Genomic DNA, 16840 nt, shown 5'->3' on the forward strand with positions numbered 1-16840 from the left:
AAACTAAAACAGAGAACAAGGGGTTCTGTGTGTGCACGTTGAATCTTTGTCCGTTGCTCAAGATCCTTCACAGCGTGAGTTCTACTATGCCGAGTCTCACCCCCACCCCCAGTTTTGCCAACTACGCACCTGCTGACCATGACTTCTTTGACCTGATGAGAGCTCTCAGTAAAACATCCACCATGACTGCGCCCCAGTGCCGTGCTGCATACATTGGCCCGGATCCGCTTCTCTTTCTCCAGCACTGTGGGGGCTGCTGCTGACTTGGGTGCCAGCAGCTTCTCCCGCTCCGTCTACACAGCCTGTCCGCAGAGACCTGGTGAGAGGCTTTGCCAGGCGGCCCAGGCCCGTCAGCACATGGGTTATCACAGCACATCCCTACTTAGAGGCTCTGTTGTAAGATGGGGAATGAGATTTGCTAAGCACCGAACCCTGGCGGCCTCTAGGGACCATGGCCTCCCTACATGCTTTTCCCTGTTGAGAAAACACTGAAGCCACACTGAAGTCCCAACAGCTCCTCTCCTGCCCTCGTCATGGTCACACATGGTCACAGCCACCACACAGCTTCACAGAATGTTCATGTGGGGACGTACAGGAGGGTCTCCCCTGCTCACTGGGACCCTCCTGCCTCCACTGACGCTCAAGATCCTCAGGGGCCATGGGCTAGAACACAGATAGGGTATTGATTTTTTAAAAAAAGACAATATTCCGGGCAGCCTGGGTGGCTCAGCGGTTTAGCGCTGCCTTCCACCCAGGGCCTGATCCTGGAGACCTGGGATCGAGTCCCATGTCGGCCTCCCTGCATGGAGCCTGCTTCTCCCTCTGCCTGTGTCTCTGCCTCTCTCTCTCTCTTTCTCTCTCTCTCTGTATCTCATGAATAAATTTTTAAAAATCTTAAAAAAAAAGACAATATTCCAATTGGGAAATTCACAAAGGTATACACTCAATGATATATTCTGACTCTTTTTTTTAAGATTTTATTTATTTATTCATGAGAGAGAGAGAAAGAAAGAGAGAGGCAGAGACACAGGCAGAGGGAGAAGCGGGCTCTATGCAGGAAGCCTGATGTGGGACTCGATCCCGGGACCCCAGGATCAGGCCTTGGGCTGAAGGTGGCGCTAAACCGCTGAGCCACCCGGGCTGCCCTATATTCTGACTCTTAATATTAAATTGCTTAATGCTTTTACTGCCCCAAAACAATTACATCACAATGCCTTTCTGAAAGCAAAAGCAAAACAGGGAAGAGGTTGTCATTGGATGTCTCTATCGTGCTAGAGTCCACACAAACCCTCCCCTTTGATGCCCACAATGACTCTAAAATGGGCAACCCTCTAGTCGGCAGATGAAGACGACACCCAAAGAGATCAGGGCCACGCAGATGATGAACCCAAACCAATTCCAGCCCAAACCAAGCCTATTTGGCTCTAGGATCCTCATGCTTCCCAGTTCCCAAGATCTGCTTTCTCTGACTTGCTGGTCACATGGCTGGTTCCTTCCTTGTCATCACCCCCAACACTCCAGAACTGTATGGGGCCTCCCATCATCACCTTCCTTTCTCCTTTCTTAGCATTAATAAAACCTTTCACCTATATTACCCCAAGTTGGCCCCAAACCATCAGAAAACTAAAATCACTGCCAACATCCACAGTAAGGATGGCTCAACTGCACAGGTCTTCACTACCTGAAGAGGGGACACCTGTGTGGTCCTGATGCCTCTGCAGCTCCTCCCGCCCCCCAGCTTAGCCAGCTGACATCTGGCCACGCCCCACCAGCCACCCAACATGACACTTCCTGAGTTTCCCAGGGCTCTCGTGGGCCAAGTGCAGTGACTTCTCCATTCCCAACTGTTCCTTTGTCCCTCTGAAGAAGTTGACCATTAATGACTCCCTTTCTCCTCTCTTGTATCTAAGTCATCCTGGCTTTCCCACTAGGACTGTGACCGTGTTGTCTCCAGCCCTCTTTCTTTCTCCTCCCACTAACAGAAGGGTCCCCCAAAGTTGGATCCAGCCTGTTGACTCTGTCTACAACCATCCTAGGAAGAGTCACTTGTCCCAGAACTGTTATGGGACATATGGTCCCATCAATAGTCAGCATGATGCTGATGATCCTTGAATAAAGGCCTCTCACCACCCCCAGGTCCTCCCAGCTCCTGTTCAATCCCAACATCCATTTCCTCTTCTGACTTATCAGCCACCATGTCCAGGTGATTAGTTCCCTCTCTATGAACTGAGAAGTCAAAATGACTCCATCCTGGTGGTAGTTTTTAGTTTGGGGTTGTGGCTGGTGGTGTTTTGCATTGATATATTTTTTTTCTAAGAGAAAACCTCAGCAGTCATGTTTGATGACAAAGTGACACGTATCCTGACATGATAGTCTGCGGGATGGTGGTCTAGGGCTACTCTGGCAGCCGCCTCCCTCTGAGGTACCAGAGATTGAAGCTCCATCACCTCACTGTTCGCAGTCTCTAGAGTGCTGACCTCCTCCTAGGTCCGAGGTGGCATGTCACCACCACACTCACCTCAGGAAGCAGGACAGAAGGCAAGGGCAGCACCCCGTTGCAAGGGATGCTGGGAGACATAGCCTGTGTCCTGAGAGTTCACAAACCGACTTAGCTCAGAACCTGGTTCCTCTGCCTGTGAAAGCAGAGTGGACATGGGGAGACACTACAGATATCTCAAGGAGCCCCAGCTGTGTCTCTACTTCCTTTGCCCATTTCTAGCTCTGTTGTCCTTCATGCTACAAGGTTTTCTCAGTTGGTCTTTTGCTTTTTCATCTTGTGAAATTTTTTAAAACACGTACATTTTAATAGTTTTATGTATTTAAACATCTTAATGCCATCCTGCACGTCATGCTGATGTCAAAGCATCTAGTGAGCTTTAAAACATGGGTTCTGCCTCTCTGGAGAACCCCGACAAGCTCGGGACCCGGTGAGTCTCTAACCTTGCTGAGCCATAGGTTCTCAGCTATAGAATAGGGGTGAAAACAACAACATGCTGCTGTGATGAAGACAGTGTCCATAAAGTCCCTAGAAGGTGCCAACGCATGGTAGGTCCCCAGTAAAGGTCCGGAACATCTCCCCACATGCCACATCCCTATGGTGCAAGTCAGCTTGCATTGGCCAAGGGAGGTACAAAGAAGTTCCCCCGAGGCTTGAGGATGGTTAAGAAGGATGTTGCCTGGAGGACGGGGCCGAGCCCTGAAACTTATAAATCATTTACTGTAACCCCTTAATTTTACAAATGTGGAAAATGAAAGCCCGGAGAGGCTCATTTACCTAAGATCATAGGATTAGAGGCAGAACAGAAATCGAAACCCAGATTTTCAGGGCTCTTCCCTGATCTCTAGCTGTGCTTAAACCAACTTGTTCAAAGATATTCGAATTTTCTGCACATGCTTGGAATTCTCAGGAAATCCAGTGAATTGTGAAAACACCTGGTCTTTTCTTATGGATTATTTTAACTGGTCCTGTTTTTAACATCTAACCACATGTAAAATACGGGATCTCAGCCATAATAGACCCTCTGCCATGGGCCCCATAGTCACACGCAAGAGAATAGTTATTGGCATTCTTCTAATTTGTCATCTCTATTTCATTTTTGTCTCTCTCTTTTCTGACAGTTAATGTGGATTGAGGGTAGGGGCAGACTTAATATAACTGTATAATGGCATGACGTTCACATTATCTCATTTCCTCTTTATGAGCCATGTAAGATCAGCAGTTCCCAAATTCCTCAATGTACCAGACCAGTAAAATCAACACCCTCAAAAATTAGAGGGAACGATATTATGTCAACTTTTAATTCTGCCAACATAAAATTAAAGATCAACACGACTATCATGTATGTCATCATACTGCACCGAAGAGAGGACTTTTAATGTCGAACGTGGGACAGGCCTTGCAGGCCTCCCTCTGCATCCAGACAGGGTGTCAACTTTTCAGACAGGCCTGGAGGACTCAGCAAAGGGAGACAGCAGAAGTTATTTGATCTCTGTTGTCCCCCCAAAAGCAACAATATTGACTCTTGACTTATTACGGTTTGAGGGCGTGCTGTGCTGTGTGAAAAGGCTCTCAAAATAAGGAACGGGGATTGAAGGTGGTGCGAGAGGAAGCGACACTTGACAGCCCGGAGCTGGCAACAGTGGACGCTGCCATGAGTACGTGGGCTCCTTATGCCGCCTTCTCTGCTTTCATGTCCAAGTTCAAAACATTCTCTAATAAAAAGCTTAATTCCTGGGGTTCCCGGGTGGCTCAGCGGTAGAGCGTCTGCCTTCAGCTCAGGGCATGACCCTGGGGTCCTGGGATCAAGTCCCACATCAGGCTCCCTGCATGGAGCCTGCTTCTCCCTCTGCCTGTGTCTCTGCCTCTGTCTCTTTGTCTCTCATGAATAAATAAAATTTTAAAAAGAAAAAAAAGAAAAGCTTAATTCCTTAGAAAATAGGACACAACACTAAGCGGTGGTGAAGCTGGCTGACAAGTATGCATGTATTTATTCTGTGTCCTTGAAGACACTTGAAATTCTGTCCTGGCCATCCCTGCTTGGAAGTTTCTGTGGACCCAGATCCCACATCTGGGCCCACACAGTTTCTTCTGACGGCTTTTTTCCTGAGTCTGGGTTATACTTTCTTCTTTGCATTGCTCATAATTTTTTATTGAAATCTGGACAATTTGGATTATATCATAGCAACCATGGCGTTCCGATGTATTTTTCTGATTTTTTTAAGCCTGATTCGCTTTACTCCAAGGAAATTTGTCTCTCCCCTGGGAGAGCGCAGCTGCTGGAGTCTCAGCTGTTTTGATATTCGTATTTTTATCCTGTGCTCTGGCCTCTAGGAGGCTGCTCCCGAGCGGCTTCCGTGGGCGGCCGAGGGCCCCGGGACTGGCCCGGATGAGAGCGCTCTGAGGCCGGTGCCCCTCAGCTTTCTCGGTTCCAGTCTCCCCGCTGGACTTCCACCGCTGGGCGCCTCACCCTGGCGGAGATTGTGACCTCAGGACCAGCAGAGCAGAGTTTGTTCCGCGTTTTAGCTGCCGAAGTCACACTGTGTGCGTGGCCTACACACACACACACACACACACGCACACACACACACACACACACACCCCGCCCCCATGGCAGAGCTGCGGGTTTGCAGGCTTGGCTTCTGCTGGTTTTCGCGGTGGGCTTGGAGCTAGGACACCTGGGAGGTTTGGAGACCCCCAGGCAGGAAGGCTACGGCCCCAATGGCTCTTACCTGAGGTTCTAGACAATCTTCAAAATCAACAATTTTCAGTTGCTCGCCTTCCTCTGGTCAGTTACCAGGGCCCCAGAATGGTTGGTTTTGACCATTTTAGTTTCTTTTTCTTTCTTTTTTTCTTTTTTTTTTTTTTTTTTGCAGGGAGGAATTGGCTGACCTCATCCCACTGCTTTAGCCAGATGTCTCTAGATATCCTGTCTATTCTTAAATGTCTGAAATATTTGATACACACACACACAAATTAAAGGACAGCAGAAAATTATTTTTCACCAAGGAAACCTAATGTCCGAAGTGGGGCAGGGGTGGGGAGTGAAAAGGCTTATAAAAAACAAAAGTCTTAATTTGGCAAGTGGTCGCTCCGTGGAGAATCGGCATTTCCCAGCATCGGCGGTTTTCCGCACAGGCCACAGCTGGCAGGGGTGGCGAGGGCCCAGGCCCATGGCGGCCGCGTCCTCCCGCAGCAGGGCCGCACGTGCTGCACATGAGGCTTTAGGGAGATGGCTGTGCAAGGATGCCAAAAATTTTTCGAAAGACACATTCCATGTAAGTTTTCAGAACAAAAAAAATCACCCCCTTAGTCCAGAACGTAACTCCCATCACCGTCAGCCCTTTATTCAGGGAGAGAGCCTGAAAAATCCCCTTTAGAAAGGGATTAACGTGTTGACTCCCAGATGTCCCCTGATTCTTTAAATACACCTCGATGGGAGAAGCTGCTCAGGGCCCTGAAGCAAGTATTTACCACCTGTTTTTCCAAGTCTTTTCTGTAAAGGAAGTCACGTTTCCCTTCCCTCCTTGGGACAGACCTCATCCTGGGGAAGTGTTTGCCTTTGCCCAAGGGTCAGAAGAAGGGCTTGAGGTCGGTTTCTGCCAGAGGTGTTTCCCAATACTGTGCCCTACAACATCCCATTGCCATTGATTGTATTTTAGATCTATTTTTGAAGGTTTTATTTTGAAAGTCATGTCTACACTCCACGTGGGGCTCAAACTCACAGCCCCGATATCGAGTCGAATGCTCCACGGATGGGGGCAGCAGGCGCCTTTAAGTGCCACATATTCCAGAAGACAGTGATGTTGCCCACGTGTTACAGGCCAACCATATCTAGGAAACAACTTTACCAACTGTTACATCAAGTCCACAGTGTGGGACCCAAGGAATTTAACAAAAATCCCCTACCCCTGGACAGGCAGAACAGGACTAACTCCATTCTGTGCTACACCCGCCACCTCCCCTATGACCCCCACATGACCTGCTTATTGCTTAAGGCGCTCCCCCACCCTAGTCAAGCCCCTGAGCACACCCTTACCGGAAACCTGCTCATATAGGAAGGCGGAACCCCTAACCACCAAAGAATGTAAACCCCGCCTTTTGCCCACCAAAACTGCACACCAATTCTGACCAGAGTGATAGGCTAGTTCAAACGGTCACTATAAATTATAATTCAATTGGCCACCTGCGTGTGGACCGACACGACTGTGCAACTTTCTGTGTGTGTTACAATCTCATTGGCCACTGGCCCCTGCTAAAACTGCTACGCCTCTTAACCTCAGGGTCCAAGTCCCTGCTCTGCTGTGTTGGGTACACTTGGACCCAAGCTCGAGCTTGTACCCTCGTGTGCTTGCATCGGTGTTGGCTCCTTGGTGGTTTCTTGGTTACACAATCTTGGGCACAACACACAGTATTTTCAACCTGGACTTAATTCCCAGGGGTGGAGGAGCCCTGGAGCTGGGGAGGGTGCCCTGTGAACACGGCCCCTGATGCAAATGGTCAGTGCTGGTACCGTGACACAGCCCAGTACCCACTTTTTAACACCGGGAGGCCTGAAAGGCCGATGCCCAAGAATAACCGAGGCAGAAACCCAACTAGGGGTTCAAATATTTGCCTTCAGTTTTTATTTTCATTCTTGAATTTTTCTTTATCTCCAAAACAAATACTGTTTTAATTATCGTGGATGATTGATTCACTGGATGCATTAATTATGGCAAAGCCACACTATAAACCTCTCAGATGTGCCCTGTGTTCACATGACCTAAGTCCCAAGGACAGGAAACAAGGTTCAGGTTCCCAACATTCTAGATCCCCTGAGAGCTGGGTGAGGGCAAGAGCTGCTCGCTCTTTATCTGACACAACCTGCCAGCTTGCTTCCTTCTCTAAGCACTAGTCCTGCTCAGGCCTTCCCGCTCCCACTGCCCCCCCCACCCCAGGCACCTCCTGCTGCTTCTCAGTCTCCCCTCCCCCCCAATCTCTCTGGTCTCAGAGCCTCCCCACTCCCTCATTTTCAGCCCCACCTGCTCGGCCTGCCCTGTCTTCCCTCCCTCTGGTCTCCATGAGGGCGGCCTTCCTTGCCAATTCCCCCTCCTCGAGGACCCTCCCCACAGCCCCCAGCCCTGGCCCCCCGCCCCGTGGTCTGGTCTGTGCTGGGCCCTTCCAGGGCCACTCGCACATGCTACCGCTCCCAACCCGGTAGGCCTTCCCTCCTCCCCCCTCCTCCTCATATCCTTTGTCTCTCGAGGTCTGACTTCTCAGAAGAGCCTCAGAAGAGCGGCCTACAAACAACTTCATTGCTCAGCACTGACTGACCACTGGACAACACGGCTTTGGCTTCTGCCATTCTATGAACAAGGCTCAAACTCAGCACCAACAACCTCCTGGGCCCTAAATCCAACGGACTCTTCTTCGAACTTACCTTGCCAGGGCGCCAAGCACTTCACACTTCTGATCTCTTCCTGCCTTCTCGGAACAACTCTCAGCTTCAGTAACACCCCCACTCCTGACACTTACCCACCTTTTTGGCAGTAATAATCACAACTTCTAAATTCTGTGTAGAACCACAGGCTTTATAAAGCATTTCCATAAGTTGTACATGTATTCATTTAATATTGCAATGAATATATGTCATTTGATCATTTACTATGTGGGTATTGGACGATGAGAGAAATCAGTCCCACAGTCAAGGCAATTTTGTTAAAGGTCCCAGAGAAAAGGTTGACCAGAATCAGTACTCCATCTCTCAACTTTAAAAACCATGCTCCTTCCAATATTACCATCACATGAACGGTTAAAAATATTCAAGTTTCACATCTCAGAAAAAAGGGAAGACATAAACCAATTATCTTGCTGAAAAACCAAGAGCCCAATGATGCCTATTACCTCTGGATGAAAATTAAAAGGCTGGCTAAATAATACCTCCCAGATCCTCTTTTTATACTAAATCTTCAGCATCTATTAAATTGTTCATATTTAACATTTCCACGGCTCACATCACATAGTATCCTAACAGCAACATCCGGTGAACACTTGAAGACATTAGCTTCCGTAGTTCATCAACTGCTGCTATAAACAACATGTGTAAGTCATTTCTCCCCCCTCTAAAGAAAAAGTCAGCAGCTGTTTGCTAAAAAAAAAATTTTTTATTGTGGTTAAAGACATTGCCAACTTACATATATCATTTTTATTTGGAGGATTTTTTTTTTGTTTTTTTTTTTTTGTTTTTTTTGCCTTGCAGTGGTCCTGAGGAATTCAGAAATGCATTGACTTTAGCTCTATAAAACATAACCCAATAGTAAGGCTGGGTTGTAAACTTCCCACATTTAGATATTTCCCTAAAAACCAAGACAACTTATCAAGTTTAATTAGAGAAACCTTAATAAGTTAAAAAGTAAAGACTAGCAATCACAAATGTCAGAACATTACAATACCATTACCTTTTCCATAGGAATATATAAAATAAGTATCAGTTATACTTACTGGATATTTACAAAGTTAAAGGAAATTTTTGTGGATGGAAGATGTTTTAAATGAAAAACTTCATTGGCTTGAAAAAACAGATTAAATTCTTTAAGTCTGACGCATAATGGCACTTCCCTGCTAATTCTCATCACTCCCCTATCCCTGAAGACGGAATTGTTTTCCATCTACTGGCTGGATAAGTATTTTGAGTCTTTTTCCCCTTTTCAATTAACCATTAAAAGGTTAAAATAAACAGGAGGCTTTATTTGCAGAGGATGGTTAATATTTTAATTGGCTGGCTTTAGGAAAGTCATTCCTTTTCCCCCATGTTTTTGTTATTTTGGTTTTCTACTTTCTTTTAAAAATCAATAATGGCAGGAACTAAAACTCAACCAACCATGATACAAGATTATATTAAACTCAAACTCAATGGCTGGATGGCTTTTCTACTATATTATAGCAGTTGAAAACATTAGGAATGTTATGAAAAACTGGCAGCTGAAGCAAAAATCAACCACAGATTCTAGTAAGTTTAGAGAGAAGTAAACAGTAAAAGGACTGTAGTTAAAATATTGTAGTAAAAATACTGTTCGCCATGTCCTATTGCTAACATCACAATTATATGCTTCATCATTGTATGGTTACCAAGATTCCTTGAGCAGATGGCTCATCTCTGACACAACTTGGTTTCAGAAAGTAGATGAGTTACGTCTGGTTTAGATCAACAAACACTTAGTATGCATACCACTGAGCTATAGTTTCAACCATGATACAATGAAACACTGGATACTACAGCTTGAAGACAAGATCACATACTTAAACAGCAGCCATGGAAGGTCATGCTGTCATGTTTAGATATGCAATCCACCCGTAACAGCTTTCAAACTTACATGAAACTATGGGGGTGAGGGTGAGAATACTCAAAAGGTCATAAAAGGCCTTTAAAATATGATGATATGCTACCTAAACATGTACCATGCATCTTCTTTTCAAATTAAGACAAAACTTTTTTTGTATGTTCTCTTTCTTCAAAATGAAGAATCATGTATCTTTTTTTTTTTTTTTAACTTAGAAACTTTTATTTCAGATGCTCCACACTGACATGAAACTTTAATGGCAAGCAGCAAATAATTTCAGATGGCCAGTGAAAGCATCTCTGGAAGGATCGTATAGAACCTAAAGGGTAATAATTTCATAGAGAAATAATAATGGGCAAAATGGACATGAGGCAGTTTGGCAGTTCTAATATAGAACCAGTACAACTTCCTTTAAAGTGTACTTAACAAAGAAGAGCGATATAAATACATTAGCTCGGGACACAGGTGATGTTCTGAGGCAGCAACATCTCAGCTATTAAGCATTTCAGAAAAACAAGCTTTACCCATCCGCACATGAAGACTTCTGATCTTCTGATCTAAATACAGTAGGCAGTTAATCATAGCAAAATTTACAAACAATCAAACTGAGCCCTGGCCAGGGCTAGGCCTATTTACATATTTGGATTAGTATTATTTTCACCTTTCCTTGTTATACAGATGTTTCTATTTTAAAGGCATACTGAAATTTACAAAATTTGCAAGAAATGTCTGTAAATGTACAACTCCAACACAACTAATACAAACATGACATCTTGATATAATTAAGTTCCAGGTCAAGATTTTTTATGACAATTTTATAAAAAATTAAAGAACTATGCCCTTCCTCCTCAGTTTCAAACACCTGATGCTGGTGTTATTGACACTACCCTCAGTAACCAGGAGGATGGGGGGGGGGGGGCTGTGCCTCTTCTATCACACCTCGGACTAGAGGCAGGAGGTATCGTACCTGTTTAGTGATATTGCGGATTGTAGGTACGTAAGTGCAGCTGTACGACATAATGCTTATATAAGGGTTGTGTGCGTGTGTGTGAACAGTTTTGAGATACCTGTAAAAAGATACCCTAGCTCTTAAAACTAAATCGTATCTCCACTGTTATGTACTCGACATTAAAAAGGAACGAATTACCAATACACATAACAACTTGGATGGGTCTCAAGAATTATGCTGGGTGAGAAAAAGCCAACCTCAAAGGTTACGTACTGCATGAGTCCACTTACACAGCACTCTTGAAATGACAAAATTACAGAGACAGCGCACACTTGGCGGTTGCCAGAGGTTAGGCGGGTTGCAGGTAGGGAAGGAGGTCACGACTACAAAATCCAGCAGGACCGCACGACAGCGACTTGAGAAATTGCTCAGTATCTGTACTGTTGTGGTGATCACGGCAATCTACACGTGTGATAAAATTGCATAGAACCAAAAATACACACACATTCCACCTCAGGACACCTATGTTCTCCCAGGGACAACCCTGTTGCTGGCCTATCTACACAAAGTTCTCTCAAGAAGACTTAAAAAAAAAAAAGATGATCAATACATGCTTCAGATCAATTGTTTGCACTATACAGATAAGCCACTATTATTTTGTTCTTCTTTTTGTAAATCCCTTGACTTAATACAATCTTTTTACTCAATTAAGACTTGAATATAATCTTTCCTAATATTTTTCTCATTTTTTGTAAATTAAAAGATCAAATGATTCTAGCCTAAATTAGGTCAAATAAGGGAAAAAAAAGCATACAATATAGCAAACACTTCGTCCTGTGACACCTGCAATTTCTAAAAGCAAAAAGAATATTTTATTAAGTTCAGAGAATGTACAACTGCAAACAAACACATGACTTTTTCTGAAAGGCCACTTTGTGATAAAGTACATACACATAGTGTTCATGGTTTCTTTAAAGTGCTACATATGTTGTCTCTGGCTTGAGAATCATCTATTGCTTTAAAAGGTCTTTCAACACAACTCCAGCACTGTTGTCAGGTGACACCGGCAAAGGTGTAAATGTGGGCAACACGTCTGAGATGGGCTTCAAAAGAAGATGCCCAGGCCCACCAGGTCCAAGTCCAGCTGGGTTAATGAGAGGCACAGCTGCAGAGCGGGGAGCCAAGAATGGATTCACATCTGTTCTCCTTCCACATCTGGACTCTGTGGTTTCTAAATGATAAGATACAAGTTTTTCAGTCTCCTATATATTATTTACTTAACACTATAAATGTGTTTTAGGTTCCTAGACTTGGATCCTGAGTAAATTTAATTCCAATGCTGCTGGGTTCTGGATCCGCTAAGCAGGGTCTATGACATATAAAGGGTAAAAAAAAGACAAGCTAGGAAATGAGAGGAATGGAGAAAGAACAGGGGAGGGAGGAATATCGGTATGCACGCCTAATACTTTATTAAACACATTAATATTGTTGTTTGATACTTGAATACCAGTTATATAACTGATGAACTACATTTACTGTAATAACAGCTTTTCAGAAGGTGTTTTCTATGTCACAATGCAAATTTTCTAGCTATTCACCTGAAAGATGGAAGGACTTAAGAACTCCTGTTCCTCAATAATTATGAAGGCCATGAAAAAAAACTGGTACCAATACCACAGTGATAGCAACCAGATTTAATATTAATTTACCCAAAGAAAAACAATATATGCATTACAGTACCCAATCCTTTTTGTATTTATTTTTTAAATATTTTATTTATTTATTCATGAGAGACACACAGAGAGAGAGGCAGAGACACAGGCAGAGGGAGAGGCAGGCTCCATACCAGGAGCCCAATGCGGGACTTGATCTCAGGACACCCTGAGCCAAAGGCCTGAGCTGCCCAGGTGTCCCTCCTTTTTTAGGCATTCAAAGGCTTGAAACAATTCTTCATTAGATTATTTCTCTATAAAGTACACTAAAACCAGTTTTTGTTCAAATGGGGATGTGTTTATGCCCTAATGTCCTGGTGGATGGAATTCAGCTTTATTACTCAAGACTAACTACTTCACTGTTAAGAGACAAGCATCATTCAGCAAAGGGAAACTCCAATAAAAAGAAGCCTCTAAAACAAAGAAAACATTGTCACAGATTCATCAAATCAACTTATGGTGGAACACCCTGGGTCCCTAAGCTTTACTTCCCTGTGAATGACAACTTTCCAAATTCTGGAAAAGCTTCTGGTGCTCTTTAGTAAGCATTGATCCTTGTCACACTTCCAAATCCAGGATTAAAGACTAAGCTTGTTTCTTGGTTTTTTTTTTTTTTTTTTTTTTTTACTGAAAACCCTGTACCAGCTCAGAACATCACTGGCTTTCATCTCTGATCAATCTAAACTGGGCACATGTCTTGATAAGTGAAAAGGGCAAGAAAAGGAAGAGGGAGAGGGAAAAAGGGGAAGGTATGGAGGGGGAAGGGAGGACAGGGAGCAGGAGAAGTTGCCACAGTGAATTTTGGAAGCCACTTAAAGATGCTACAACCTAATGTAGCAAGACAAGAAGTGTTTTTGCTATACATAAAAGTGAAGACATTTAACTAAGTTTAGTGACCAAATCTTTTACCATTTCTTTCAATAAAAGTTAAGAATAGAAAACTCAGCTAAATGACTTTTAAGAGAATTTTTTGAATTTCAGAATATAAAATAATATTTTATCCAAATTTAAGTATCTGACATGAAATAAAGCTGAGAGCATATAATAACATACAGTCCTAGCAAACATTTTAGTTTGTATTAAAATAAAAAGATTTCAGATAAAAGAGAGACTTTCCTTTAAAAAAAATTTTTTTTATTGGAGTTCAATTTGCCGACCTTTAGCATAACTCCCAGTGCTCATTCTGCCAAGTGCCTCTCCCAGTGCCCATCACCCGGTTACCCCAACCATCCGCCCCCGCCCACCTCCCTTTCCACTACCCCTTGTTCATTTCCCAGAGTTAGGTGTCTCTCATGTTTTGCCACCCTCACTGATATTTTCACTCATTTTCTCTCCTTTCCCTTTATTCCCTTTCACTAATTTTTATATTCCCCAAATGAATGAGACGATATAATGTATGTCCTTCTCTGATTGACTTATTTCACTCAGCATGATACCCCCAGTTCTATCCATGTGGAAGCAAATGGTGGGTATTTGTCTTTTCTAATGGCTGAGGAATATTCCATTGTATACATAGACCACATCTTCTTGATCCATTCATCTTTCGGTGGACACCGAGGCTCCTTCCACAGTTTGGCTATTGTGGACACTGCTGCTATAAGCATCGGGGTGTAAGTGTCCCGGCGTTTCATTGAATGTGTCTCTTTGGGGTAAATCCCCAACAGTGCAATTGCTGGGTCGTAAGGCAGGTCTCTTTTTAACTCTTTGAGGAACCTCCACACAGTTTTCCAGAGTGGCTGCACCATGTCACATTCCCACCAACAGTGCAAGAGGGTTCCCCTTTCTCCACATCCTCTCCAACATTTATTGTTTCTTGTCAATGTTCACCATTCTCACTGGTGTGAGGTGGTATCTCATTGTGGTTTTGATTTGAATTTCCCTGATAGCCAGTGATGCAGAGCATTTTCTCATGTGCATGTTGGCCATGTCTATGTCTTCCTCTGTGAGATTTCTGTTCATGTCTCTTGCCGATTTCATGATTGGATTGTTTCTTTGGTGTTGAGTTTAATAAGTTCATTATCGAGCTTGGAAACTAGTCCTTTATCTGATAGGTCACTTGCAGATATCTTCTCCCGTTCTGTAGGTTGTCTTTTACTTTTGTTGACTGTTTCTTTTGCTGTGCAGAAGCTTTCTATCTTGATGAAGTCCCAATAATTCATTTTTGCTTTTGTTTCTTTTGCCTTCATGGATGTATCTTGCAAGAAGTTGCTGTGGCCAAGTTCAAAAAAGGGTGTTGCCTGTGTTCTCCTCTAGGGTTTTGATGGAATCTTGTCGTCTCACACACATTTAGATCTTTCATCCATTTTGAATTTATCTTTGTGTATGGTGTAAGAGAGTGGTCTAATTTCATTCTTCTGCACGTGGCTGTCGAATTTTCCCCAGCACCATTTATTGAAAAGACTGTCTTTTTTCCAGTGGATAGTCTTTCCTGCTTTGTCGAATATTAGTTGGCCATAAAGTTGAGGGTCCACTTCTGGATTCTCTATTCTGTTCCACTGATCTATGTGTCTGTTTTTGTGCCAGGACCACACTGTCTTGATGACCACAGCTTTGTAGTACAACCTGAAATCTGGCATTGTGATGCCCCCAGCTCTGGTTTTCTTCAATATTCCCCTGGCTATTTGGGGTCTTTTCTGATTCCACATAAATCTTAAGATGATTTGTTCCAACTCTCTGAAGAAAGTCCATGGTATTTTGATAGGGATTGCATTAAATGTGTAAATTGCCCTGGGTAACATTGACATTTTCTATTATTAATTCTTCCAATCCATGAACATGGAATATTTTTCCATCTCTTTGTGTCTTCCTCAATTTCTTTCAGAAGTGTTCTGTAATTTTTAGGGTATAGATTCTTTACCTCTTTGGTTAGGTTTATTCCTAGGTATCTTATGCTTTTGGGTGCAATTGTAAATGGGATTGACTCCTTAATTTCTCTTTCTTCAGTCTCATTGTTAGTGTATAGAAATGCCACTAATTTCTGGGCATTGATTTTGTATCCTGCCACACTGCTGAATTGCTGTATGAGTTCTAGCAATCTTGGGGTGGAGTCTTTTGGGTTTTTTATGTACAGTATCATGTCATCTGTGAAGAGGGAGCGTTTGACTTCTTCTTTGCCAATTTGAATGCCTTTTATTTCTTTTTGTTGCCTGATTGCTGAGGCGAGAACTTCCAATACTATGTTGAATAGCAGTGGTGAGAGTGGACGTCCCTGTCTTATTCCTGATCTTAGAGGAAAGGCTCCCAGTGTTTCCCCATTGAGAATGATATTTGCTGTGGGCTCTTCGTAGATGGCTTTAAAGGGAGACTTTCTAATAAAGAATCTGTTTATAGTCTAATGAATTATATTTCAGTTTCAATTCAAGAAAATTTACTGCATGCCAATATAGGAGACATGAATATAAATAAACTGGCCCTTCCAACCCAGTATATAGAAAACTATGCATACAGATGGCAGAACCATCAAACAAGTTACTTCCAGGCACATCTTCTAACATGTAAGAATGCTTCAAAACATTCTTAGATGTCTAAACCAGTTTACTAAACTGCTTTTATAAATATTATTGACATAACCAAGGTTTGGTTACTGAGTGTAACACTCAGATGTGCACAGGGAGAAAACTCTTTCTCTAAACTACACTTTGGGTTTTTTTGAAGGGTAATTTGCCATTATATTTTAATTCTCAAGAAATGTCTATATGTAGGTATTGTACTTTCAGAAATTTATCTTAAGGGAAACATTAAGGAGGTGTACAAAAATTTATAAGGATGTTCATCACAGCAATATTTATAACAGAGGAACTGAAACAATCTGAATATAAACTATACTTTTTTATAAAAAAAAAAAAAGATTTTATTTATTATTTGAGAGAGAAAGGGAGTGAGCACAAGGAGGGGGAGTGGCAGGGAGATCCGCTCCATCCCAGGACCCTGGGATCATGACCTGAGCCAAAGGCAGATGCTTAACCACACTGAGCCACCCAGGCACTCCTATAAACTAGACTTTTAACCCTAATTTAGCAATAAGCACCATTAGTAGGAAAGAAAAACAGGTGACTAAGCAAAGGTTTACTGATTCACCACACTTCCAAGACTAATTCAAACTGGCTTATGCAGAGAGAGGAACTATTCCACTATACAAAGGAAAAATATTTCATATTGTTTAGGTTAATCTAAGCTAATTAAATACCAGATTGCTACATGAATATATGAAGCCAAAATCTAATGCCTTACTGGAATTCTGGAAGAGGTCGCTGCACCTTTTCTTTTCTTTTTTTTTTTAATTTTTTAAATTTATTTATGATAGGCACACACAGTGAGAGAGAGAGGCAGAGACACAGGCAGAGGGAGAAGCAGGCTCCACGCA

At 43.1% G+C, this 16840-nt stretch overlaps 1 protein-coding gene across 2 annotated transcripts in view; it reads right to left on the reverse strand.

Moving 5' to 3' along the window:
* Positions 1-8649: 8649 nt before the first annotated feature.
* Positions 8650-16840, reverse strand: part of TRIP11 (thyroid hormone receptor interactor 11) — a 70229-nt gene continuing 62038 nt past the window's right edge. For both annotated transcript variants that reach the window (XM_072837811.1, XM_072837810.1), the window contains exon 21: positions 8650-11996. In XM_072837811.1, the coding sequence (XP_072693912.1) occupies positions 11776-11996 (221 nt within the window). In that variant the 3' untranslated portion in view covers positions 8650-11775. The remainder of the gene's footprint in view (positions 11997-16840) is intronic.

The sequence above is a fragment of the Canis lupus genome, chromosome 9 (assembly GCF_048164855.1).
Source record: "Canis lupus baileyi chromosome 9, mCanLup2.hap1, whole genome shotgun sequence".
Classification (NCBI taxonomy): domain Eukaryota; kingdom Metazoa; phylum Chordata; class Mammalia; order Carnivora; family Canidae; genus Canis; species Canis lupus.